The sequence below is a fragment of the Moschus berezovskii genome, chromosome 20 (genome assembly GCF_049115385.1).
Source record: "Moschus berezovskii isolate FMDL1 chromosome 20, NW_MosBer_1.0, whole genome shotgun sequence".
NCBI classification, from domain to species: domain Eukaryota; kingdom Metazoa; phylum Chordata; class Mammalia; order Artiodactyla; family Moschidae; genus Moschus; species Moschus berezovskii.
The window spans coordinates 19,554,296-19,580,932 of record NC_142479.1 but is presented as its reverse complement, the minus strand read 5'-3'; the positions used below and the strand labels follow the sequence as shown (position 1 = coordinate 19,580,932).

The 26,637-nt window shown below is 52.9% G+C and overlaps 1 protein-coding gene across 1 annotated transcript; it reads left to right on the top strand.

The window, feature by feature from the left end:
* Positions 1–902: 902 nt before the first annotated feature.
* On the top strand, positions 903–26,066 carry TRIM25 (tripartite motif containing 25). The gene is made up of 9 exons (XM_055399035.2): positions 903–1,589; positions 6,800–6,895; positions 10,152–10,385; positions 12,710–12,881; positions 14,953–15,018; positions 18,587–18,613; positions 18,966–19,043; positions 19,122–19,220; positions 20,755–26,066. The coding sequence occupies exons 1-9, from the start codon at positions 990–992 to the stop codon at positions 21,282–21,284; spliced, it is 1,902 nt and encodes a 633-aa protein (XP_055255010.1). The 5' UTR covers positions 903–989; the 3' UTR covers positions 21,285–26,066.
* Positions 26,067–26,637: the final 571 nt, after the last annotated feature.

The following is a 26,637-nucleotide window of genomic DNA, read 5'->3' as shown; positions in this document are numbered from 1 at the left end:
TCCCCCCTTTTTGGTTCCCACCCTGTCCCCAAAGTAAACTCCAGATCACTCCTCCCAAAGCTCTACCTTTCCTTTTGCTCCGCATCTCCTGTCTCGAACACGTCTCCCCTACGGTACACACACTTGTCCTGCACCGAGGCTAGAGCAGGCAGGGAAACAAAGCTACAATTAAGTGGAAGAAAATAACTCTAAATAAACAATTTTTAGAACAACGTCTGAAAATGATATTTGTGTGCGTGCACACGCGCGCGTGAAAGTGGGTATGTATGAGACAGGAGATTTTTCTGAGACTGGGGTACCTCCAAACTCCAGGAAACTAGAAGGCGGGGCGGGGGGTGGAGGGCAAAGCGTGTTACATCGCCGGGCGGGGAAAGAAATCGCCAAGTTGAAGCCTCAGTGTGTGACCAGGAGTTCCAGCCTGCGGAGATCGTGTTGCTCAAACGCCAGGGCCCAGAACCAGGGAAAAGAAAGGAAGGATGAAAGAAATAAAATTTTAAAAATGCAGTGAGTCGCGGGCCACCCGGGAAGCCCTTACTGTAAGTTTTTTCACAGGTCCGTCCGCTGCGCCCGCCTGGCTCGCGGGGGCGGCGGGCGCGGTCGGCGTCTGGCCGGGGTCCCTGAGGGCAGGGGCCCGCGCTGGCGCGTCCGCCCGGGGGCCCCGCTGCGCCCGGGAGCCGGGGTGCGCTCCCCGCGACGCGCGCGCTTCCCCCTCGGCCGCGGGTACCGCCCGGGGGCCCAGAGGCCGGTCTCAACGCCGGGTTCCGGCGCCCCGCGCCCCGCGCCCCGCACCCGTCGCCGGGGCCGGAGCGCGGCGGCCGGGACCCCGGGAACCCCCCGGCATCGGCCGGCGCGCCCCGCCCGCCCCACGTGACTTCCTGGCAGCCCAGGGGCCCCGCCCCGCCCCGGCGCTCGGTTTCGTTTCCTCGGAGGCCTCGGGGCCACTGCGCCGCCGCGTCCCCGCGCGTCCCGTCGGGCGCCCCAGAAGCACCATGGCGGAGCTGTGCCCGCTGGCCGAGGAGCTGTCGTGCTCCATCTGCCTGGAGCCCTTCAAGGGCCCGGTCACCACGCCGTGCGGCCACAACTTCTGCGGCGCGTGCCTGGACGAGACGTGGGCCGTCCAGGGCGCGCCCTACCTGTGCCCGCAGTGCCGCACCGGCTTCCCCGCGCGGCCGCAGCTGCGCAAGAACACGGTGCTGTGCGCGGTGGTGGAGCAGTTCCTGCAGGCCGAGCAGGCCCGGCCCGCGCTCGCCGACGACGGCTGGACGCCGCCCAGCCGCGCCGCCGCCCCCAGCGCGGCCGGCCAGGTGGCCTGCGACCACTGCCTGCAGGCCCCCGCCGTCAAGACGTGCCTGGTGTGCATGGCCTCCTTCTGCCAGGAGCACCTGCGGCCGCACCTGGACTGCCCCGCCTTCCAGGACCACCCACTGCAGCCGCCCGTCCGCGACCTGATGCGCCGCAAGTGCGCCCGGCACAACCGCCTGCGGGACTTCTTCTGCCCCGAGCACAGCGAGTGTATCTGCCACGTCTGCGTGGTGGACCACAAGACCTGCTCGCCTGCGCCCCTCAACGAGGCCAGCAGCGACTTGGAGGTAGGGGGCCGCGGGCGGGGGCGCCGAGAGGCGGCCTGGGCCGGCTGGGTGGCGCACAGGGCCCCGCTGTGGGCAGTGTGGCCGAGCAGGCGGATCCCGTGGGGGAGGTGGATGGGCACCGTCAGGCCTTGCTGTGCCTCAGGTGGGGGCAGGGGAACAGCCAGTGTCCAGGTAGAAGGGGCCGCGAGAACGCACAGCCCTCGTATTCGTGGCTCAGCCCACTCACCCATTTTACAGAGGGAACTACTGAAGACACCGTAGTTGTTCGCATTAAGCCTGGCAGTTGTCTGGGGCTTCCCTTGTGGCTCAGACGGTAGAGAAAATGCCTGCCATGCTGGAGACTCAGCTTCTGTCCCTGGGTGGGGAAGATCCCCTGGAGAAGGGAATGGCAACCCACTCCAGTGTTCTTGCCTGGAGAATTCCATGGACAGAGGAGCCTGGCGGGCCACAGTCCCTGACGTCTCAAAGAGTGGGACACGACTGAGTGACTACACCCTCACTTTAGCAGTGGTCTGACATGTTTAGTAGAGGGTTTTGAACATCAAATATGAGCGCTAGAGGTTATCTCTGTTCTCTTAAGTTCTCCTAGCACCCAGGTGGTGAGTATAATTAGTTGTTTACGACTGAGGAAATAGGAAATGGACATTCAGAGAAGTTAATTTCACTTAAGTTAACCCAAGTGACCAAGTGGTCATTGAGCCTTGGCCAGCTGGTCCGACACCATTGTTGCTGTTTCTCCCGGTGGACTAGCCTCAAAGCCAAGTCCTGCAGTTCAGAGCACAGGACATTCCTGAGGTCATGTGAGATAAAGTCTTTGTGAGCCAGAGACTTGTGGTGACCAGGGAGGACCGACCACTATGAGAGGGAGGGTGGGCAGGGTCCTAGGAAGCCCTGGACAGGAGACCCAGCCGAACACTTGCTGTGCCCTTTCTCCTGCCTGAGCCACTTTAAAGCACGGGGCTGGTCCTCATCAGCAATGTGAGGAGGGGCATCAGGTGGATTCCTCATGGCCCTTCTTGGTCTGAGATGGTTTCAGTGGTTGCCCGGGGCTGGTCCTCATCAGCAATGTGAGGAGGGGCATCAGGTGGATTCCTCACAGCCCTTCTTGATCTGAGATGGTTTCAGTGGTTCGCGGATCCTGATTTCCCGTCTGGAATGGAGACAGAGACTGAGCAAGCGTAGTCCCACTTCCTTAGCTTGCTGCTGCTGCTGCTGCTGCTGCTAAGTCACTTCAGTCGTGTCCGACTCTGTGTGACCCCATAGACGGAAGCCCACCAGGCTCCCCCATCCCTGGGATTCTCCAGGCAGGAACACTGGAGTGGGTTGCCATTTCCTTCTCCAATGTGTGAAAGTGGAAAGTGAAAAGTGAAAGTGAAGTTGCTCAGTCGTGTCCGACCCTTAGCGACCCCACGGACTGCAGCCTACCAGGCTCCTCCATCCATGGGATTTTCTAGGCAAGAGTACTGGAGTGGCTTGCCATTGCCTTCTTCCTTAGCTTACCTCAGTCTAACTCCAGGGTGAGGCCTGGGTTCTTTTCCCTCTCCCAGGCTCTCAGGGAAAACCAGGGCTGTCCTTGTGCTGTCTAAGGAGACGTGAAGCCTGGGGAGCTTTGCAATGGCTCCAGGGCTTGGGTGCAGGTGCTGCTCTGGCCCGGGCAGGGCCCTCCCTGCCTGGTCTGCCTGTCCAGGCTGAGCTGGGTTCCTGCAGCCTGCTTCCCTGAGTCCCTCAGGCCTTGCCTGACGTTGACCTGGGAGGTACAACCGTCTCAGGCCCAGCCCACCTGGGTCTCCACCTGTTACAGGAAAGAACCTGCCTGGCCTTCAGAGCACGGAGGCCTGCTCTGCGTACATCAGCTGTGGTTCAGGGCAAGTCACTGCATTTCTCTTGAGGGTCAGCTTCTTCATCCCTAAAATGGGATTAATAGCATTCCTTCTGCACATCCAGGAGTGGCCAGGAGGCCCCAGGGGGCTGAGCTGTTTGGGAAGTGCTTCTTAGGCAGGCCCCAGGGCCCAGCTGGTTGACTCGGACTCTGACCAGAGCTGAATGTTGAGACCTGGGTTTGAATTCTGGCTCTGCTTCCTGGCTGGGAACCCATCAAAGGACCCAATAATGGGGCCTATCTGAGGAGGATGTTGGGAGGATTAATGAGGTGATCCATAAATGGCGGGTTTTGTTTATTTGTTTTAAACACAGCTGTCAATCCGTCTGCAGTGTGGGAGACTCAGGTTCAATCCTGGGGTCGGGAAGATCCCCTGGAGAAGGGAATGGCTACCCACTCCAGTATTCTGGCCTGGAGAATTCCACGGACAGGGGAGCCTGGCACGCTACAGTCCACGGGGTGGCAAAGAATTGGACACGACTGAGCAACTAACACTTCACCTCTCAGCTTTAGGTTGTGTATTTTTTTTTTTCAGTTGACAGAGATCAGAGTTGCTTTTTTAAAGAACTAGTTATTTTAATTTTTGGCTCTGACTGTCTTTAGTTGTGTTGCATGGGATTGGTTGCTCCTTGGCATATGGGATCTTAGTTCCCTGAGCAGGGATTGAACCTGTGTCTCTTGCATTGGAAGGTGGATTCTTAGCCACTGGACCACCAGGGAATTCCCCATGCATGGCATTTTTGTAGCTCACTAGTGCTCCATAGAGCTGCTGCTGACATTTCTGTTACTCAGAAATGCCCCAAGGAGAGTTTGCTGCATGGAGGGTGTTAAACTGCCCGGATTTTCTTCTCAGGATGCGTGGGCCTGAGGACTTGGGCGGCCTAGCTCTGCTCAGAAGGCCTGCTAGCAGTTCTTATCCAGGAGGCAGAAGGCAGGGAGGGACAGAAGGACCCATCGTAGTCTGGCCCCTCCAGGGCCTGGAGCTGGAATCTGCGCCCAGATTATCTGTATGCCATACACACTCAGCTTTTTAATCCTTTTAACAAGCCTTGCCTGCCCCTCATCTCCTGGCCTGCTGAGTCCTTTAACCTGGCAGCCCCCCATCTTTTTGGCAGGCAGCAGGGACTGATTTTGAGAAAGACGGGGAGAGGTGGTCCAGGCAGTGTCAGGAGTGGCAGATGAAGCTTTGCTTGCTCGCCTACTGCTCACCTCCTGCTCTGTGGCCCACTTCGTGGCAGGCCTTGGACCAGTACTGATCCAAGGGGGACTCCTGCTTTAACCCGTCTCCTTTTCCAGCCCTGCTGCCAGTCAATACTGGCGGCAGAGCCAGCTCAGCTGGGTTTGATCACTGGTGTAGTCCACGCAGGACTCTGGTGCCCGCTTGGAGGACCGAAGTCCTCAGTTTGTGAAGCGATGCTCAGAACTTTGAAAAGCTCCCTGTCCTTGATTAGCTGCTCTCACAGGCCTTGGGTGGCTTTCCTTTGGTCTGCAGTCATGTGGGCCCCAGTGTACCATCAGGGACTGTTGTATGCATTTGATCAGTCTGTGTAAAATCTTTCAAGATATGGTCAGGGACAGGGAGGCCTGGTATGTTGCAGTCCCTGGGGTTGTGACGAGTTGGACACGACTGGGAGGCTGAACAACTACAGGAGCAACCAGGGAGGGTGGGCTTGGAAGCAGCCGGCAGCCCCCAGGAGTCCTGAGGGCTCTTCCAGGCTGAGGCCTGTGAGGCTGGACATGCCCAGGGCTGGCCTTCTGCCTTTGGCTGCAGTTTATCTTACCCACTGCTAGAGGCCGGGTCAGAGGTTATTGTCACAGAAGTCACATCTGAAACACCATCAGTGACTTGGGCTTTCGGGGTTGAGTTAGTGTGGCCTTGGTTTGTGCTTCCAGCCTTTCCATGTGACTGTCACTGGGTTATTCCAATCCAGAGTGAAGGTCAGTGACCTGGGAGAGTCAGAGGAGAGGAAGGAAGGCCAGAGTATTGTTGAGCCAGCTAGTTAAGGGACGTGCATTTCTTTCCCCTAGAAATTTCCTGTGTGCTCAGTTTGGATATAAGTCTGTCATTGCAATACCAGGATCTTGTAACACCAGTTAGTAGCAATGTGGCCTAGGTAAGTCCCTTAATTATTCTGCTTCAGTGACGTCAGCTGTAAAGGGCGGATAACCCCCTCCCTCCTAGTGTTGTTTTTAGCTTTTCAAAGTTAATATGTGGAACGCACTAGAACAGTGTCTGACTAGAGTAAGTTCATGACCAGCACTAGCTGCCATTATTACGGTGGAGATGGTGGTGATTTTCCTACCCGTTTCTACACCCCAGCATTTCGCCTGAGCTGGGTGCAAGTCGGCTGGTGATTATGAAAATTTACGAAAATACTCGGAGGCCTGGGGTGGCATTAGCTGCCTTGGTGGCTAATTTACTTTTGCATCGGAACATGACCTGGGGACTAGCGATTCTGAATCACCCTAGTTCAGTTTCAGGGACTGGGCTGCCGCCGGTCCTTATTCCAGTGTAGCTCTTGGAGGGCTCGGTCTGTGGGGCTTATCAGGTGAGCCTTGGACTTTGGCTTTTGTCCCCCTGCCTCTCTGAGGCTCACAGAGGCTCTCCCAGCTGTGTTCTGGAACCGGCAGATGGCCCTGGGAGAACCCCAGATGCCAGGCTTATCTCTTTGGGTTTCCTTCTGGGATCTTAACTGTGTGATCCTCCCTTTCTTTGTTAGCCCCCCATTGGTTTTCAGTAGGTCCCTCCTCCCCCAGCATTTTGTCTGCTTGCTGGTTGTTTGTAGAGGGAGGCTTGGTGTGAACAACTCCATTTGCCACTTGCTGAAGCAGCTGTCTCAGCTCATTCTGTCTGGGTGAGCTTGGCTCCCTTGCTTTCCTCTCTGCCTCAGTTTCATCATCTGTAAAATGGGTGCTAGTGAAGAAGCTTGTAATAATCCAAGCTGACATTTGCTAAGGACATTTGTCCCTGCTAAGATCCAGGCACTAGGCTGAGGACTCATACTGCTTCAGTTAATCGTCCTACTAGCCCTGCAGGGTAGGAACAGCTGTATCTATTTCTTGACCAGAGAAGCTGGTGAGAGACAGTTCGACAACTGAGAATTGAGTCTGGTCTGTCTAGCTTCAGGTCCTATACTTATAACTTCTTCACTGTGCTGTCCCGCTGAAAGGATGGAGGCAGTAAATACGAGAATGCGTCAGAAAGCTGCAAGCAGGCGAGACTTGGGGTGGTGGAAACAGTGTGCAAGAGACTTGAGGGTGGTCCCTGGTGTTGGGTGCTTCTGAGGGGCTGGGGCAAGGTGTGTTCTTACCCGGTTCATTTTCTCTGCAGAACAAGTTGAGGCAAAAACTGACTGTCATGTACGGCCAGATCAATGGGGCGTCAAGAGCGCTGGAGGATGTGAGAGCCAGGCAGCAGGACGTGCAGGTGAGTGACGGGGCTCCCCGCCCCTCCCCGCCTCCAGGGAGGCGGGCACAGCTCTGGTATCCACATGGCTCCTGTTGGGTTCACTCACAGTGTCAAAATTCAACAAAACATGCAAAAATCTACATGCCCAGAGAGATCCTTCATAGACTACAGTCCAGCCTGGGTGGGAGGAATCACTGAAAATTAAGGTTAAGACCTAGTAACATAAAAAGTAGTTACGGGTTAAGTGGGAGAGAAACAGGAAGCAAAAGCTGCATCTATTTACTTAGTTTTTGGCTGCGCTGCATCAGCATGGAGGAACTTTTGTTCCCCAGCCAGGGATTGAACCCATGTCCCCTGCATTTGAAGCACAGAGTCTTAACCATCAGACCACCAGGGAAGTTCCTGCATCTGTTTGTTTGTAACCAGTGTATTTGTCTTCTAGGACTACTGTAACAAATTTCCACAAACTTGGGTTACGACAGCAGAAATGTAGTTTCTCAGAGTTCAGTTCTCTGGTTGTTTGCGGGGGGAGGCTTGGTTTGAACGACCCCACCTGCCACTTACTGAAGCCGCTGTCTCAGCTCGTTCCGTCTTTGTGAACTTGACCCCCGTGCTGTCCCCTCTGCCTCAGTTTCATCATCTGTAAAATGGGCCGCCAGGAGGCCGGCAGTCCAAATCCAGAGTGTCGACAGGGCCGCACTCCTTCCAAAGGTTTCGAGGAAGAGTCTGTCCCCGCCTCTCCGGCTTCTGGTGGCTTCAGGCATTCCTTGACCTGCGCCTGCACCACTTCAGTCTCTGCCCCCATCTTCACATTGCCTCCTCCCTCTGTGTCTGCTCTTTGTCGCTAATTAGGACACTTGCTAGTGGATTTAGAGCCGCCTGGGTAAGCCAGGATCATCTTGGCTCCAGATTTCTCCATTGGTTACATCTGCAGAGACTCCTTTTCTCAGTAAGGTCACATTTCCAGGTTCTGGAACACGGATGTAACCTTTTGGGAGCCACCATTAAACCCATTACAGAAAGTGTAGGAAAAAAGACTGGAAGGAAATATAGTCAAGGAATAGGAGTGCAAGTGTTGGAGTGGGAATTGCAGAGGTTTTTTCCCTTCAGACTTGTAATTTTTATAAGGTTACAGTGCTTTTATATTGAGAGAAGGTTTGATTTTTAAGCATCCTTTCTGGAGTGGCAGCATCTGGTTTCACTGCCACAGCTGTGGTTAGATTAGATGAGACCTGGATTAGAATACTAGCCTGTGATACTGTGGTCATGTTGGCAGATCTCTGAGCCTTAGCTTTTCCATCTACTTTCAGAACCTCTTTCCGAAGGTGAGTTTGAGGCTTAAGTGGAAGAAAGCACATGAGAATACCTGTATTGATTGGCGGGCAGACTAAGTTCTGGTAGCAGAGAGACCCCTCAGAATCAGAGGCTTAAATAAGATAACTGTGTGTGTTCCTCACTGTGACGGCTCAGGGCTGGACCTGAGCAGCCCAGGCAGGCTATGGGATGGTCTGTGGCCTGTGACCCATCAGGGTCAAGACCTTGCCTTCTTCCTGCCCTTCCTCGTCTCTGGCTGCCACTGGGTCACCGTTAGATCTTTGCTGTAGCCTGTGAGAAGGGGCAACAAGGCGGGAGAGTGTTGCACTTGTCACTTTTGTTCCTGTTGTGTAGGCAGCAGCGTAGTCACGTGACCAGCTGCAGGGGATGCCGGGAGATGTAGTCTGTGGCTGGGCAGCCATGTGCCCATCTGAACCCAGGGGTGTTTTCTTACTGATGGGGGAGGAGGAGGATGAATACTTGGGGACATTGATAGTCACATTGGAAGTGCAGGGTCAGGTACTGGTTTAAGAAATAAATTGAATTCTCAGGAATTCCTGGTGGTCCAATGATTAAGACTCTGAGCTTCCACTGTAGGAGGCTTGGGTTCAAATCCCTGGTAGGAAAACTAAGATCCTGAATGTCGCATGGTGTGGCCAAAAAAAAAAATTGAATTCCAATCTCCCTGGCCCTCTTGTGTGTGTTTCTCTTTGTCACGTTTGACTCTGAGCTGTTGAGGTTACCCACCCTTTAAAGGGAAACTGCAGCTTCTAGAGCAGTGCCGTCCAGTAGAAATATAAAGTGAACCTTATATAATAACTTTAATCTGAATAATGCATGAGAATAGTTTTATGAATGTATTTTATTTAACTCAGTATATCCAAAGTGTTATTTTAATCAATGTAAGGTGTTAATGAGATCTTTCATACTCTTTTTATTTTACACTATCTCACATCGTAACTTGGACTGTCCATAGTTCAAGGGCACTGTAGCTGCAGGTAGCAAGTGGCTGTAGTATTGGGTAGTTCAGTTCTAGAGGAAATTGTCTAGGGCAGCTTCATACCCTTTAAAAAAATTACTCATGAACCGCTTTCTAGCTTAAGAAATAAAATATTGCCAAGGAGAATATAGCCCTGGCTTTGCTTTTCCCTTTTTGTATCCCTCTTCCTCTCTTCCAGAAGTCGCAGAGAATCCATGGGGTCGCAAAGAGTTGGACATGACTGAAGTGACTGAGCTCGCACACCTGTGCCATTCTGTTTGTTTCTAAGTCTTATGTCAGGTGCATCATACTGTGTGTCTTCTATAAGTTGTTTTTCCCTTATCATAGTTTAATATTCCATCCCAGTGAATAATTTTCAGTCTTCTACTGACTGACATTCAGGTGGACTCCTTGATTTTGCTATTCAAACAGTGCTGCTTAGAGCATTCTTGTGTGTCTCAGGAGTGGAGTCTTTTTCTAGGGTACATTCTTCGGACTCAATTGCTGCGTCCTAAGGTGGTGGTAGCGGTGGTGTTCAGGTGCTCAGTCATGTCCAACTCTTTACGACTCCATGGACTGCAGCATGCCAGGTCTCCCTGTCCTTCACTGTCTCCCAGAGTCTGCTCAAACTCATGTCCACTGAGTTGATGATGCCATCCAAGCATCTGTCGTCCCCTTCTCCTCCTACTCTCAATTTTCCCCAGCATCAGGGTCAAATGAGCCAGCTCTTTGCATCAGGAGGCCAAAGTGTTTGAGCTTCAGCAACAGTCCTTCCAATGAATATTTAGGGTTGCTTTCCTCTAGGATTTAGGTCATAAGGTATGAACACCTTGAAATTCACTGACGTTGCCAGATTGCTCTCCAAAGTGGTTGCACCCATCTGAATTCCCATGCAGGACAGGTGAGAGCTGGTGGTGCTTCACGTGTCAGGCCCAGCCTTCTTGCCAGTCTGATGGCTGCCCTCTTGTTCTGGCCTCTCAGGAGGCTGCACACAGGAAGGTGGACCAGCTGAGACAAGAATACCTGGAGATGAAGGCTCTCATTGACGCCTCAGAGGCCAGCTCCACAAGGAAGATAAAGGAAGAGGAGAAGAGGGTCACCAGCAAGTTCGACAACATCTACCAGATCATCCTCAAGAAGCGGAGTGAGATCCAGACCCTCAAGGAGGAGGTTGAACTGGCCCTGACTAAGGGGGACGAGTTTGAGTTTCTGGAGGTGGGTAATGATGACGCCGTTGTTGAGTCCTCTTCCTGCCTTGCATCACAGGATTGAGCGGGACTCTCAAGGAGTTGGGGCGGTCAGGGGTTTTGGGAAGCATCGTTACTAATTCCTTTTCAGTAACAACGTTACTAATTCCTTTTCAGCTTAAGCTCTCTTTAGCCAGTGTCTGGTGAAATCACTTGGAATAAGCAAGGTTGTTGTTGATATCTGATCCTAATTGAACTCCATCTTTGTGTACAGCTTGAACTTTTCATTCAGAGGGCTTCATACTCCTAGAAATCCACAAACTTCAGGGAAGTTTTAGCTCAAGACCCATTTTTCAGTGTTTTCTGCTCTTTGATGCATCTCCTTAGCCTGTTTGACAAACATAGACAGAATACGTGTGTCCCTTGGACATTTCTCCCAAGACATGCCTTTCTCTCTCCCTTGGAAGAGACCCTAATCCTGCTTTGTTGTGTTCCAGTGTGTTTGGTACATGTGGGTTCTAACAGCTCATAAATGGGAAGTCTGACTCCCCTGTTTAAGAAAGGAGGATAGTCTTTCGTCGTCGTTTTTAGTCGCTAAGTTGTGTGTGAGTCTCTGGCACCCCCACAGACAGTAGCCCTCCAGGCTCTTCCCTCCACGGGCTTTACCGGAGAAGAATGCTGGCGGGGGTTGCCGCTTCCTTCTGGGGAAGCTCACATGCTCTTTGGCAGAGTTTGGTCCCTCGTGGTGCAGGCTTGAGGGCCCTGTGTCCTTGAGGTTCCTAGAGGCTGCCACGATTCCTCAGTATGTGGTCCTCTTTCGACTGGGCAGCTGGTTTCCTCAGAACCAGCGGAGAATTTCTCCTTCCGGGAAGGCCCACTTTCTGTTTTAAGGACTTTTACCTGATTCGGTGGGACCCACCCAGCAGAATCATCTTTCTGATGAACTCAAAATCATCAGATTTGGGATCTTACTTACATCCACAGTACTCCTTCAGTGTTTCCATGTAATGGAACCCCGTCACCCTTTCATGCTCACTGTCCTGCCCTTAACCTGGGGGAGGATGTGTAGCATGTGTGCCCGGGGCAGTCAGGAGGCTCGGGGTCCGTCTGGGGATGCTGCCTGTGTTAGGCTTCCACCTTCTTCCTCCCGTCCCTCCTCTGCATGGTCCCCAGAAGTATCTCTCTACAGCATGGACACCCTTTCTGACTTTGACTTTGTGTTCCTTGGCGTGGCCCATTGGGCCCTTGGTGACCTGCCTGCCTTTGCCAGGAGTCTTATCTCTTGCGAGCCACCCCCAGCCCGTGCCTGGGGCTCTGACCCCAGCAGGGTGCTCCCCAGAGGCCCTGAGCGTGGGCAGGGAACTCCGAGACTGGCCTCTGCCTCGTCAATCCTGTCACTTGTCCAGGGCGGCCCCAGTTCCCCCATCTTCCTGGGATCCCATTATTCTCCCACTGCTGGTGATCCAGAACGCATGACCTGCCTCTGCTCTCTCCCCTGACGACCTCAGGCTAGACGGGCTTGTTTTCTTGTCTGTTTTGAAGGCTGTCCGCGCCTTTCAAGAGGGGCCCTTCACCCTCCCAGCGTGTCCATGCATAGCAGGGTGCCGGGCACGCAACAGCTGTCTCCGGGAGCCCTGCTGACTGGGTGGCATGCTGCTTTGACACCTCAAAGGCCCAGATTCCACGTTCAGGTCCTGGGGAGGCACGGGAGTGCCCCGGAACCTTCTCTCCTGTGTGCAGGGTCTTCTAGCCACGCCTGGGCGGGGTGGCATTTTCTTCTCACATGCTCACTCCTGTTTGTTGACCCAGCTGCCTCGAGCTCTCCCAGAAGGATTCTGAGTCCTTATCTGGGCCTCTTGATACAATATGATCTGATTTGGTCTTCTAGCTTGGGAGACCCTTCTGTAAGATCCTTCTCCTGCATTGGATGTGTGGCTGAATCCTGCAGCCCTCCAGGCCTTCCTGTTATGTTTTCAGAACATGCATTCAGAACTGGTCTTTGAGGGGTGATGGTTGGATGGTTGGATGGTTGGTGATGAGGGGTGGAAAGAGCATTCACTACCCATGGGTTAGGAGGCCTGGGTCCCAGCTTTGTCCTTGCTACTAATCGGCAGAGGTCCTGGCAGGACACCTGTCATTTCTTGACTGCAGTTTTTCCCTTTGTAAGGTGAGAGCTCTTCCACCTCCAGATGGCTGTGTCTTAACGTGGCACTTCAAACTCCAGCCACTTTTGAGAGGCTGATTAAACTTAGTGCCCATGGGCACAGGGAAGCTCCTCTCAGGGTTCATGAGGCCTGAGCCTGGCCCCGGCTTCGCCAGACCTGCCTGAAGGAACCCCCTGACTCGTTGCAGAAAGCGACAAAGCTGCAGGGGATCACCACGAAGCCTGTCTTCGTCCCCAAAGTGGAGCTGAACCATGAGCTGATTAAGGAGGTCTATCAGGGCACCTCCGACCTGAAGAATGAGCTGAAGCGGTGCCTCAGACAGCCCCAGGACAAGAAGCCCGAGGAACTCACCATCCCAGGTAACTGTCGGCCTCCCAGGCTTTCCACTGGGGTTTTGGAAATGGGATGGGTCCCCTCTGTGGTTCGGGAAGGGAAGTCCTGCTCTGGAGCACTGGGGCTTGAGTTTCAGATGTTACAAGACCACTGCCCTCATCTAGGAGGCGGTGGGCAGTCTTCATCTCATCCTGAGACTGTAGCCATCCTTCGCCAAATGTCTTTTGTGGCCAGGTGTTATGAAGGGCCTTTCGGGATAGGCTTTTACTTGGTCTGAGTCTGAGGCTGGCTCAGATGGGCTGAATGGATTCTGGGTTGTCAGTGTTGTTTGGTAAGGAAGTGGCTAGTTTGGAGATCAGAGAAACATGAAATTCTTTCTTCATACCCTCTACCCTGGGGCCTCCCAGGTGGCTCAGTGGGAAAGAATCCACCTGGCAAGCAGGAGACGTGGGTTTGATCCCTGGGTTGGGAAGATCCCCTGAGAAGGAAATGGCAACGCTTCAGTACTCTTGCCTGGAGAATCCGATGGACAGAGGAGCCCAGCAGGCTACAGTCCACGGGGTTTCAAAAGAGTTGGACACGACTTAGCAACTAAACAGCCACCACCCCGTGCCCTTCTGCTTATGTCCAACCCATTGTCAGATTTTGCTTCTTAAATATCTCCGGACTCAGCTCGTTTCACTGCAGCCACCACATGCCTGCTCTCCATTGAATCACCTGTGGCAACTTCCTAACTAGCTCCTCTGCAGCCGCTCCTGTTGCAGCTGGAGAGAGTGCCTCAGGATGACAGTCTGCTCTCCTGGCACCCTCTCCCCTGCCTCCTCTTTGGCGGATTTTCTTTGTTTAGATTGCAGACCACACTCTGGCTATTAAGCCCCTGCCTGATCAGGCTCCGTCCACTTCTCCAGCCCTGAAGCGGCCCCCTCCCCCCAGTACCTCCCTTTACGCTCAGTTCTTCAAATATGTTAACCTCCCTGCCACAGGGTCTTTGTACATGCCCCCCGCCCCCGCCCTGCCTAGAGGGCTCAGACTCCACCAGGTGACTCCTGTCTCCCTTGGAGATCAGTTGAAACATTTGTGTTTCTCAGCAAACCTTCCCTGTTGCCACTCCGGCTCCTCAGACAAGGTCCCAGGTCCTTATCCTTCCTTGGGGCCCTTTTTGCACCTGTCATTAAAAAAAAAATTAAATATTTATGTAGCTGCATTGGGTCTTAGTTGCATCATGTGGGCTCCTGCATTGAGGCACACGGACCCTCTAGTTGTGGCTTGCAGGTCCTGGAGTGCCCAGGCTCACAGGCTTCTTTGCCCTAAGGCTAGTGGGATCTTAGTTCCCCAACCAGGGCTTGAACCCGTGTCCCCTGCTTTAGCAGGGTGGATTCTTAACCACTGGGCCACCTGGGAAGTTCCTTCGTGCCGGTCATTTTACTCTTCCTTGCCATCACCCTCTGTCTCCCCTGCCAGATTGTGATCCGTGAGAGCAGGGGCTGGGTCTGTTTTTCATCCATACTGTCCCCAGCGCCTGGCACAGAGCCCAGCACACGCTGGGTCTTTGGTCTGTAATCCAGGGAGCAGGTCTGAGTCTCAGGCTGGTTGGCCAAGTGGCCCTGCCGAAGAGCCTCTGCAACCGGTGTGCCATGGCTGTGGTCAAGGGGAAAGCTCATTTGGTGCGTTAGCCCCGCATGTGTATTTTCCTGCTGCACCTGTGCCCGCTGGCCTGGGGACAGAGTGGTGGGAGACTCCCGGGGGAAAGGAACCTCCTGGACACAGCAGACTCCTTGGTCTTGCCCCCTGGGTTAGGGGTCTTCCCCGTGGTTCGGGCGAGCAAGCACAGCTTGCAGACAGGTCAGCGGTTGTAGAGCGGGGTGCTGGCAGAGAAAAGACTCCACCCAGCTACATTTTAAGGTGCAGAAGAGAGGGAACACACCAAACTTGTGTTTCTGTTGCCCTGTTTCTAGTGCTTGTCAGTGATCAGCAGGGAAGGCTGGTGGGAATCACCTTTGTAAGCTCCCCGCGGCTCGCTGCCCTTCCACCGTGAGGCTGGCTCCTCGGCTGGGTGTGGAAGAGCTGCCTAAACTAACCTCTCCTTCTTTGGCTCAGGGGACGCTGGAGGACACTGCACGCCGCACACACCGAAGGCCCCCCGGCCTGTGAAGAAGGCCCCGAGTAAGTGGTCGCACCTCCTTCTGTCTGGGCGGTGGCAGCCGCAGGCATCAGCGCTCAGGCTGGCCCCTCCCGGGGGCCTGGCCCACCCCGGGTTCTGGGGGGCCCGGAAGCGTCCGGGGGCACGTACCGACCGACCCTGATGCGGGGAGGTCGCAGGGCTCCTGGGAGGACCAGCAGTCAGCGCTGGATATTCCCGCTGCCTGGGGTGGCAAGGTGACCAAGGCTGGTTCGTCTTGAGAAATACTTATGTGACGCCAAGTTCTGGCCCAGGGGCAGCACCCCAAGCGGAGGCTGTCTCTCTTCTGTCCCAGGTGTGGTGTGAGTCAGCCCTCACAGAGCCTCTCAGCCTTGTCTCCATTATTACCCTCCTTTGCTTTTACCCCTCAAGCCCTTTTAGACAGAATTTTCCTAATCACTCCATACAAAAATAATAACCCACATATGGTGTGTCTATTTACATATGGTGCTTTGATCCATAAAAAGAACAAGATTTGTCCTTCCTTACCTCTTCCTGAGCCCCTAAAGATCACTTTTTGTCCTCCACTTTGGGGATAATGGGCTGATGACTCAGATGGCACCTAACCTGCCTGCCGTGCAGGAGACCTGGGTTCGACTCCTGGGTTGGGGAGACCCCCTGGAAAAGGGCATGGTAACCCATTACTTTGCCAACCAAGGTCCGTCTAGTCAAGGCAATGGTTTTTCCCGTGGTCATGTATGGATGTGAGAGTTGGACTGTGAAGAAGGCTGACCGCCGAAGAATCGATGCTTTTGAACTGTGGTGTTGGAGAAGACTCTTGAGAGTCCCTTATACTGCAAGGAGATCCAACCAGTCCATTCTAGAGGAGATCAATCCTGGATGTTCATTGGAGGGACTGATGCTAAAGCTGAAACTGCAATACTTTGGCCACCTCATGCGACGAGTTGACTCACTGGAAAAGACTCTGATGCTGGGAAAGGTTGGGGGCGGGAGGAGAAGGGGACGACGGAGAATGAGATGGCTGGATGGCATCACCGATTCTGTGGACATGAGTTTGAGTGAACGCCGGGAGTTGGTGATGGACAGGGAGGCCTGGCGTGCTGTGATTCATGGGGTCGCGGAGAGTCGGACACGACTGAGCGACTGAACTGAACTGAACTGAACTGAACCCATTCCAGTATTCTTGCTTGGAGAATTCCATGGACAGAGGAGCCTGGGGGGCTACAGTCTGTGCGGTCTCAAAGAGTCGGACACAACTGAGTGACCGTCGTTTTCACTTTCACTTGGGGATGCTGGAACCCTTGTTGAGATGGGGGCTGGGTGAAGAATGGTCCTCAGGTTCCTCATCTGTCAGATGCAGACCATAATGGCGTTGACCTCATGGGATTGTTGTGTGAGGTTTATGTGGGACACTGATGGTGAAAGCTCTTTAAAGGCCAGGCGTATGTCCCTGATGCTGAAGCTGAGACTCTGCACTCTGGCCGCATGAAGTGAAGAGCCGACTCACTGGAAAAGACCCTGATGCTGGGAAAGATTGAGGGCAGGAGGAGAAGGGGGCAGCAGAGGATGAGATGGTTAGAAAGCATCACCAACTCAATGGACATGAATCTGAGCAAACTCCGAGAGACAGTGAAGGACAGAGGAGCCTGGTGTGCTGCAGCCCATGGGGTCGCAGAGTGGAACAGAACTGAGCAACTGGACAACAGCCATAAATGCCATCAAACTGTTGACCGAAAGAGTCAGTGAGGACAGAGGAGGGCTGCCTGCCGCCATGGGGTGGTGAGGGGCTGAGAGGCCTCTGCGCTAGCTTCTGTTGTTGTTTGCTTGTTGTTAGTATTTAGTGCTTGTCTTTGGCAGACAAGTGTGTGGTTTCTGAGTGGAGTGTAGTCAGGGGCTGGGATGCCTGGGGCAGGGGAGGAGGGGGCCGTCAGGGGAGGCTGAACACGGCACGGGCACCCAGTGTGAAGCAGAGGTGGCATGCACTGTCATCCTATGTCCCCCTCAAGGCACGGGCCCAGAGAGCCTCCCTCCACGAGCCCGCTCTGCATGCGTGAGCCGAGGATGCTGGCGTCAGACTGGCTCGTGCATGGACTCATCACAGTGTGGGTGAGGCTCCTGTGGTCACTGGGAGGGAGCCCTGTGCCCACAGCCGAGGTCACAGCCTGGAGTCCTCCCAAGATGCTGTTCCAGTGGGAGTCGGGGTTGGGGGGAGAAGCAGGTGGGGAGATGGGGGGAGTGAAAATAACTCCTGAGAAACAGGGCTCTGAGTGAGAGGAAGGGGCAGCCAGGGGCCAGGTGGGGCTGGTCTGGAATGTGCAGGGTCCTCAGGCCGGCGGGAATGAGATCCAGGACTCCCCTTTTCATTTTAGTCGTAGTGATGAAGAGCAGACCCGAAATCTTCCGGCCCTCCAAACTTGAGCATATGTCAGAGTCCAGTGGCTTGTAACCCACACTGTTAGTTTCAGCTGGTCTGAGGGGGCCTGGGAACTTGCATTCCTTACAGCTGCCCAGGTGACGCTGATGCTGCTGACTTGGGGTGCATGCTTTGAGGACGGTTGTTTCAGCTAAACTCAGTCCCCATAGATATACACTGCAGATACTTTATAAAGACTATTGTGATATCTGGCAAGCATGTTTTTTTTTTTGGCTGGCTTTTTATGTGGGTTTTTTTTGTGTGTTTGTTTTTTCATTTTTTCTTTTGTGGAGATATGATTTACCTACAGGAAAATGTCCAGATCTTAAAAGTACAGTTAGATTAACAAACACATACATCTGTGTTGCTGCTGCTGCTGCTGCTGCTAAGTCACTTCAATCGTGTCCGACTCTGTGTGACCCCATAGACGGAAGCCTACCAGGCTCCCCCGTCCCTGGGATTCTCCAGGCAAGAACACTGGAGTGGGTTGCCATTTCCTTCTCCAATGTGTGAAAGTGAAAAGTGAAAGGGAAGTCGCTCCGTCGTGTCTGACCGTTAGCGACCCCACGGACTGCAGCCTACCAGGCTCCTCCATCCATGGGATTTTCTAGGCAAGAGTACTGGAGTGGCTTGCCATTGCCTTCTCCGAACATCTGTGTTGCTGCTGCTGCTGCTGCTAAGTCACTTCAGTTGTGTCCGACTCTGTGCGACCCCATAGGTGGCAGCCCACCAGGCTCCCCCATCCCTGGGATTCTCCAGGCAAGAACACTGGAGTGGGTTGCCATTTTCTTCTCCAATGTGTGAAAGTGAAGTCACTCAGTCATGTCTGACTTGTAGCGACCCCATGGACTGTAGCCTACCAGGCTCCTCCGTCCATGGGATTTTCTAGGCAAGAGTACTGGAGTGGCTTGCCATTGCCTTCTCCAAACATCTGTGTTACCGTTACACAAATCGGGATAAAGATTTCCATTTCACCAGGAAATCCATTCATGCTCCTTATTAGCCCCTCCCCACCAAAACCATGATGTAGGACCGTAGATTCATTTGCCTGTTGACCCTGTTATATTTTTCAACTTAAAACATACTAGCTCTATTTGTAGCAATTATTATTATGGTGTTTGAAAGTATGGTTGTGTTGTGCTTTGAAACATCTTAATTCTGAAAATTTTGTTTTTCAGAAGAAGAGAAGAAGTCCAGGAAACCTGGTAAGTTATGCATTTCTGCATCTTTTAGCTCCTTGAGTGCCCGAGTGCAGAACTAAATGGCAGCGGGGAAAGCTGAGCTGTGGACTGGTGTGTGTTGGGGGGAGGGTCTGAGATAGGCCTGGGCTCCATGACTGTGACTTGTGCTGGCTGCCGGGTCTGGGCTTGGGGGTGAGGATAAGTGCGCATGCGTGAGACCAGTATGATGCCTGTTGCCCTGTCTGACTCTTTTGTGTCACCCTGGCAGTCCAGGTGTGTGTGTGTGGAGGCAGCTCTTGAGAAACTGTGTGAGGGATTCCAGGCCGTCAGGCCACTCTGTCGTTTCCCCAACTCATTCTCTTTTCCTTTATCCCAGCCTCTGCCTCACCCAGCAAGCCTCTCACCTTTGGATCCTCGGAACATTTAGTGAATCTCAAACCAGCTGGCCAGGAGGGTGAGTTCTGGTGGGCCGTGGACAGTGGAATGCCTGCTTTGAATTTGTTTAGCAAATGGTTTTCTGTTCCTCCTCCAGGTGCAGCCAAAGCCCCTACCGTGCCGCCGACCTCAGCATCTCTCAATGCTAAGGTGCTGGAGAACTTCCTAACCAAGTCCAGGCCGGAGCTCCTGGAGTGTGAGTAGCTGCTGCCTTGTTTGTCCTTGCCTCTGTCTGGCCTGGTCAGCCTGTCCCCTGGAGGGTGCACTGTGCTCTGCTCTGTCGTGCCCTTCTGTGGCTTCCAGCCTGGAAGTGGTGGGAGTTCCTTCCTCCAGGCCAGGCCTCCGGGCCACCCATAGCTTCACCCAGGGCACGCTCTCCGCCGCTGTTCACTTCCTTGCAGCAGTGGAAACCTCTCTGCAAAGTATGCTCTGGCCCTCCTTTCCCCACAGCCACTGTGGGCGTGGTTCTGGTGCAGTGGGCGTGGTTCACCCATTGCTGGAACAGTGGTACATGGTTCTCAGGGCCGGCCTCCCTGGAGCTTCCTGGCTAGGAAAGGCCTCCCCTGCCCCCAACCCCGTGACTGATGCCAGGCTGCTGGGGGCGGTGCTGAGCCACATGTCTGTGGAGCCCCCTGCGCTCTGCGATACAGCTGTTTAAGCAGGAGAAAGGAGTTATAGGGACTTAGGGTGTTCAGAGGACATTTTCCCAGGTCATTCATTTTGCCCTGGGTGAGGCCCAGGGCCAGGTGCAAAGTATCTTTCCCTGAGCCACTAAGCCAGGGGGTGGTGGAGAACCCTGGTCTCTAGCCTCCCAAATTCCCAAGCTCAGGATTTTCCCTGTCTGCCCCGCTCTCTATCATTGGTCCAGGGTCCTCCGTGAGTGGAAGGGCAGGGAAGGCTGTGTCCTAGGGAGGAGGTGGAGGCCAGGCTTGTGTCCTAATCGAGGATTCTGTTCAGGTCATTGCTGTGCTTGGCAGACCTCAGTTGACTGCCTGCTGCCCCCAGTTAAAGTCGAGACCCTTTGGCTCGCCACTTTGGCTCCAGGGGTCCCTCTTCTCTTGCTGTGGCCTCTGTGTTCCCAGCTACCCGGCCTTCCCTGTTCCCAGCACATGTCTGCCATCCTCCTGAATCCATGTTTGCCTTCACTGTCTCCTCTGTCCAGCGTAGCCTTTCTCCCTCCTCTGCTCTCCTGTTTAATTCTTCTCATCTCCCTTTCACTTGGCTTAGATTCCAGTCCACCTGTGAAGTGAGTGTTCCTCCATGCTCTCCCCTCCCTTGGCCCGTTACCCCCATGGCTGTGTCCCTCCAGCCAAGTGCGGGCCCTTTAGTGGAGCATGGAGTCTTCTCTGTTGTCGTTTCTGATGCGCTTGCCTTACTTCTGGGAGTGTGAACTCCATGAGGCCAGGCACCACATCTGGTTCATGGCTGTGCATCCTGTATAGTACAGGGGCTGTACCCCTGTATGAGCCAGCGGCTCAGTAAATGGTTTTGGGTGGAGGAATAGACAGACAGATGGGTGACTAATAGACCCGCAGATGGCTTGATTGGTGGTTAGAGAGATGGACAGATGTCTGACGAGCTGGACAGAATGAATGGACTGGATGGATATATAGATGGAAGGGTGGTTGAATGGATGGGTAGAACAAATGAATAAATGTTAGCAGCTGGGGAAAGGACTAAAGGTGAGCGTGCTTGGAGCTCCTCGTGATTGACTCCTGACGCTTCCGTAGATGCTGTTAAAGTTGTCCTGGATTACAACACCGCCCACAACAAGGTGGCCCTGTCCGAGAACTACACCATCGCATCCGTGGCGGACACGTCCCTGAACTACCGGCCGCACCCCCAGAGGTTCACATACTGCTCGCAGGTGTTGGGGCTGCACTGCTACAAGAAGGGGATTCACTACTGGGAGGTGGAACTGCAGAAGAACAACTTCTGCGGGGTGGGCATCTGCTACGGCAGCATGGAGCGGCAGGGCCCCGAGAGCCGGCTCGGCCGCAACGGCGCGTCCTGGTGTGTGGAGTGGTTCAACACCAAGATCTCTGCCTGGCACAACAACGTGGAGAAAACCCTGCCCTCCACCAAGGCCACGCGGGTGGGGGTGCTTCTCAACTGCGACCACGGCTTCGTCCTCTTCTTCGCCGCGGCTGACAAGGTCCACTTGTTGTATAAGTACAAGGTGGACTTCACTGAGGCCGTGTACCCTGCCTTCTGGCTGTTCTCCACGGGTGCCACGCTCTCCATCTGCTCCTCCAAGTAGGCCGGCCACGGATGCTCAGCTGGACTGCCTGCACGCTTCCCCAGGTCCCCCAGGGAGAGTGCTGCAGGTGGGACCCCCGGGGAGTTTCCCTAGGTCCCCCAGGTCCAAAGGGGTGGGAGGGGAGCTGTGGAGGGTGGGAGGCTGGGGAGATGAGAGGTCAGGGTTGGCCAGGGACAGGGGTGGGGTGTTTGCCTTGTGGGTGAGGAAACCTCCCACTTCCTGGTGCCTCTCCGGCCGGATGCCCCCTCTTGGTTCTGGTAGCTCTCCAGGCGGCTGGGCGGATCTCCAGGGAGTCAAAGTCACTAGCGCCCCTTTCCTGCTGGATATAATCTGTAGCCACTGTGGGTTCTTCCTCAGGCCTCTGGTGCCTGCTTCTTTCCTCTCCGAAGTAGCCTTCAAATCTTGGAGTTCTGATGACTCTTTGTAGAGCTATTCAGCTCAGTAGATTTAAAAAAAAAAAAACTCCAAAGTCAGTGAATTCATTCCCCTCCACTGCCTCCACGTGGGAGTTGGGATGAATGCTCAGACTTCTGGTTATTTTCTGTGCTTGAGGGAAGAGACCCACAGCAGGTCTCCACCCAGACTGGAGTTTCCCAAAGAAGTATGTCCTTTTCCCTGCTCTGTGTCCCTTCCTGCCCTGCACCTCATCACCCCGTCCACGGTTTTAAAATGTTGAGTCCCAACAGGAACCCTTTCAGTCTAAGATTTCAGACCATAATCTGAATCAGCCTGTGCTGACTTTGTGATTCAGGGTCAGCATGACCCGGTCCCCATGTAGCCAGAAGCCCCACCCACTCCCGTGTGTTATGAAAGGCATTTCTACACATGCCTTTAGCTTTGACTGTGGCCCCAGAACCTTCCGGTCGCGCAGGCTGTGGGGCAGCGGTCCTCCCAAGGCAAGAGGGCGTCAGCAGTTGGCAGATTTGCTCTCATCAGAGCGTCTTGCCTTCTGACTGATCGCTCTCCTCAGTGGGAGCCTCCATTCTCCAGGATCGTGAGATCCTTCCCTGGCTGGTGGAGACCCCACTGTGGCCAGCAGAGCTGGACGGTTGGCTAAGCCTGCTGCCACACAGACAGGCCCGGTGCGGCTGCCTCCAGGACCACCCCAGTCACCTGCTGGGGTGCCTGCCTGTGGCCAGAAGGGCCTGCTAGCAGACCCACGGGAAGCAGCAACATTCCTGTCCAGCCCAGCGCTGGTCCTCTTGTGAGTCAGAGAGGCGCAAACCCTTTCTACTCTCTTCCTCGCTTGAGCCAAATGCAGATGTAGAAATTGACCAGGAGAAGGGTCAGAAAGACTGCAACCAGGGAGGAAACCAGCTGCCAGGCTCAAGTACAAGGGACTATTTTTCCTGCAGTGTTTCTGTGCAGTGGAAATAGCCTCAGTCCACTGAGGGCTGGAGGGAGTGGATGGCTGGAATTTCCCAAGCTCCTTACATCCTGACATTGTCAGGATGTAAGTTTTCATCCCCATAGTGGGAGAAATGTAACAGCTTGTGGAGAAATGAGTCCTGCTCTGGACTTTCCCAGCACGGGAGCTGCAGTCAGGCTCTTTACGCCTTATGGTCTGAAAAAGACGATACCACTGGAGACACACACCCCAGGCCTTTCCATATAGATGTTTGATGTTATGTCAGCTCATCTCTGGTCTTGTGCTGGGTCCCCAGGGCATTCTAGTCAGGCCCAGAGCACTTGATGTTCCTGACGGAAGTGTTGATCTGTGTCACCTTCCAACACGAACTTTCACTTCCTTGGGAGAGAACTCATCTTTGTAGGGAAGATCCCCTGCAATAGCTGAACTGTGGGTGTTTGAAGATTTTCTTCCTTTGCTACTGGGAAGAAGAGTTCTTTGGTTATTCTCCTCTGCTTTTGGAGATGGTTCAAAGCACCTTCATTGATCTCCTGAAACAAAAGCCTTGTTCAGAGCTAGTTCATACTTGGGGAACAGCTGGTTTGAGGAGAGTGCCCAGGATTAAACCACAGGTCCTGCTTGGGCTCTCCTCTAGAAATGAGGGCAGCCGGGGGGGCGCTTCCCTGACAGTGTATCGTCCAGCTCAGGACGGAGGAGCCTGAGCCCCTCTTGTGATGAGAGGCAAACAGGTAACCCAAGCTGAGGCTTATGCAGGTGCCTTGGAGACGTGAATTGAGGAGCACACCCTCGCTGTCTCGAACCATACTGTGTCCAGTGGTGAGACTTCATGTCCCCTCTCGCCTTGCAGGGCTGGTACCCAGTGCTCAAGTCCTAGACTTGGGGGACCTTTGCATTCATTTGACTTCCTGTTTTGCAGAGTAAGTCAGATGGGCAGGTGTTGGATGATTCCACTCACTGCTCCTGCCATCCCATCTTGGAGGAGGTACCTTGTAGATGCCCCCTGGTACCCTGAACTTCCCAGATAAACATACAAATATTCTCCCAACCTAGGTAGCAGGGACTGTCTCTGCCATTCTGGCATGATAAATCAAAGATCGGGGTCAAGTTTTTGTTGTTCAAAGACTGGTTGATTGGTTTGCCTGTTTTAATTATTCTGAGATGGGTCTGTAATCTATAAAATAATACCGATACATTATTTCTTACCTTATTCTGTCCGACCCTGCATTGATTTTAATTAGGAGTATTTAAGCCTGTGTTCTTGAGCTTGTATTTTTATGCGTTGATTCTTTAGGACATAATCAGTGTTGTAGACACTGTTCCTTTGAAAGGCATGAGAAATAGCAGGACCAAGGCTGGCTTACGTGCCTTAGAAGCTTTGAATGCAATAAAGTGGCATTGGGTGTTCTTGCACACATTACAGTGTGTGTAGAAAGTGTTCCTTAACTGTCATGCAGGGGTCAGCAAATGAGGTGCCCAAGGGCCTCTGGGTGCCCCCCCACTCAGCTGCCTGCTAGATTTCAGCAGAGCTGGAGCCTACTTGAGGCTGCTTGAGTGGGGCAGCCCCTCAGGAAGCTTGCCATGAATTCTCAGCCAAATGTCCTTCTGGGCTTTGCTTCAGAATGATCTGAGGATGAGGGTGGGGAGGCAGGGGAGGGGTATGAGTGAAAAGATAAATCACAGTTGAGTAATTGAGGAAACAGTGGTGGAAATATGATTGTTTACTATATTGTCCCTTCTACTGTTGTCTCTGTTTGAAAGTTCCTATAATAAAAATTTAAAAACAATGAAACAAAACTAGCCAGCATTGGGCTTGGATTTTACCCTTGTTTGAAGAGGGGAGGGAGTTGTGGGAGGTGTGGATTTGAGGTTGTTGTCTGATAACTTGACTAGCTGTTGTCTCTTGTTCCTGGTGGGGAGATTCTAAATCCTTGGAATTGCCCTCAGTAATGGGAATGTCCTTGTTATTCACCAGCCCCTTGGATCACATCTGAGCTTATGCTAAGAGGTGAGATGACCCAGGATCAGGGCTGGTCATCAGAGAGACCAGCCATGAGATTATAAATAAAATAACGTGTACACAGCAAAGGAAACCATACAGAAAACAAAATAAAAAGACACCTATGGAATGGGAGAAAATATTCACAAATGATGCGACAGACAAGGGCTTAATTTCCGAAACAGACCAACACTTCATATAAGAGCAACAACAACAAACAACAATCCAATCTAAAAAGAGCAGAAGACCTAAATAGATGTCTCCAAAGAAGACATCCAGGTGGTCAATATGCAAAAAGATGCTCAACATCACTAATTATTAGAGAAATGCAAATCAAAACTACAGTGAGGTACCATCTCACACCAGTCAGAATGACCATCTTTAAAAAGTCTATAAATAACAAATGCTGGAGAGGGTGTGGAGGAAAGGGAACCCTCCTACACCTCTGGTGGGAATGTAAGTTGGTACAGTCACAATGGAAAACAGTGTGGTGGTTCCTGCTGCTGCTGCTGCTAAGTTGCTTCACTTGTGTCCAACTCTGCGACCCCATAGACGGCAGCCCACCAGGCTCCCCCGTCCCTGGGATTCTCCAGGCAAGAACACTGGAGTGGGTTGCCATTTCCTTCTCCAATGCATGAAAGTGAAAAGTGAAAATGAAGTCACTCAGTCGTGTCTGACTTTTCCTGATCCCATGGACTGCAGCCCACCAGGCTCCTCTATCCATGTGATTTTCCAGGCAAGAGTACTGGGGTGGGGTGCCATTGCCTTCTCCGGTGGCGGTTCCGAGGAAAACTAAAAATCTTACAGAATTACCATATGATCCAGCAATCCCACTCCTAGGCATACATCTGGACAAAACTATAATTTAAAAAATACATGTACCCCTACGTTCATAGCAGCACTACTCACAATAGCCAAGACATGGAAACAACCTAAAAGTTCATCGACAGAGGAGTGGATAAGAATAGGTGGTACAGTGGAATGCTACTCAGCCGTTAAAAATGTGATTTGCAGCAACATGCACTCAGCTCGAGATGATCACACTGAGTGAAGTCAAAAAGAGAAAGACAAATACCATATGACATAATAACTTATATGTGTTATCTAAAATATGGCACAAATGAACCTGTCTGCAAAATAGGAACAGACTCACAGACATAGAGGACAGGCTTGTGGTTGCCAGGGGTGTGGGGAAGGGATGGACTGGGAGTTTGGGGTTAGTAGATGCAAACTATTATAGATAGAATGGATGGATAACAAGGTCCTACTGTATAGCACAGAGAACTATATTCAACATCCTGGGGTAAACCTTAAGAATAGGAAAAGAATGTTCATATGCTGTACAACTGAGTCACTTTGCTTGCAGCAGAGATTGGCATAACATTGTAGATCAACTATACTTCAATAAATTAAAAAAAATAATGTGTATGCTGCTATTGTTGGGTGGAGGGTTCTGTGTCAGTTGGTGAAGTTGGTTGATAAATGTTTAGGTCTTTTATACTCCTTAAAAAATTTATTTAGCTGTGCTGGGTCTTAGGTGTGGCATGTGGGATCCTTTAGTCGCAGCACGGGCGCGCTTACCCTAGTTGCGGCATGTGGGATCTAGTACCCTGACCAGGGGTCAAACTCAGGCCCCCTGCATTGGGAGCATGAAATCTTAGCCATTGGATCACCAGGGAAATGCCACGTCTTTTATGTGCTTATTGATTTGTGTCGACTTGTATTAGTCGCTGGGAGAAGGGTGTTAAACCCTCTGAAACTTTGAATGTGTCTGCCTTTCCTTGAAGTCCTATAGTCTTCATTCTGTGCAATTTGAAGTTGCCTTGTGCTTAGTCACTCAGTCGTGTCTGACTCTTGGAACCCCAGGAGCCTGCCAGGCTCCTCTGTCCATGAGATTCTCCCAGCAAGAATACTGGAGTGGGTTGCCATTTCCCTCTCCAGGGGATCTCTCCAACCCAGGAATTGAACCTGAGTCTGCCTGAAGCTGC

Bases quoted from the DNA above. Each gene is read 5' to 3' on its own strand.
- TRIM25 (XM_055399035.2), top strand. From the start codon at position 990: ATGGCGGAGCTGTGCCCGCTGGCCGAGGAGCTGTCGTGCTCCATCTGC. The intron at 1,590-6,799 runs GTAGGGGGCCGC...TTTTCTCTGCAG, and splicing joins AGGCCAGCAGCGACTTGGAG to AACAAGTTGAGGCAAAAACT. The intron at 19,221-20,754 runs GTGAGTAGCTGC...ACGCTTCCGTAG, and splicing joins CAGGCCGGAGCTCCTGGAGT to ATGCTGTTAAAGTTGTCCTG.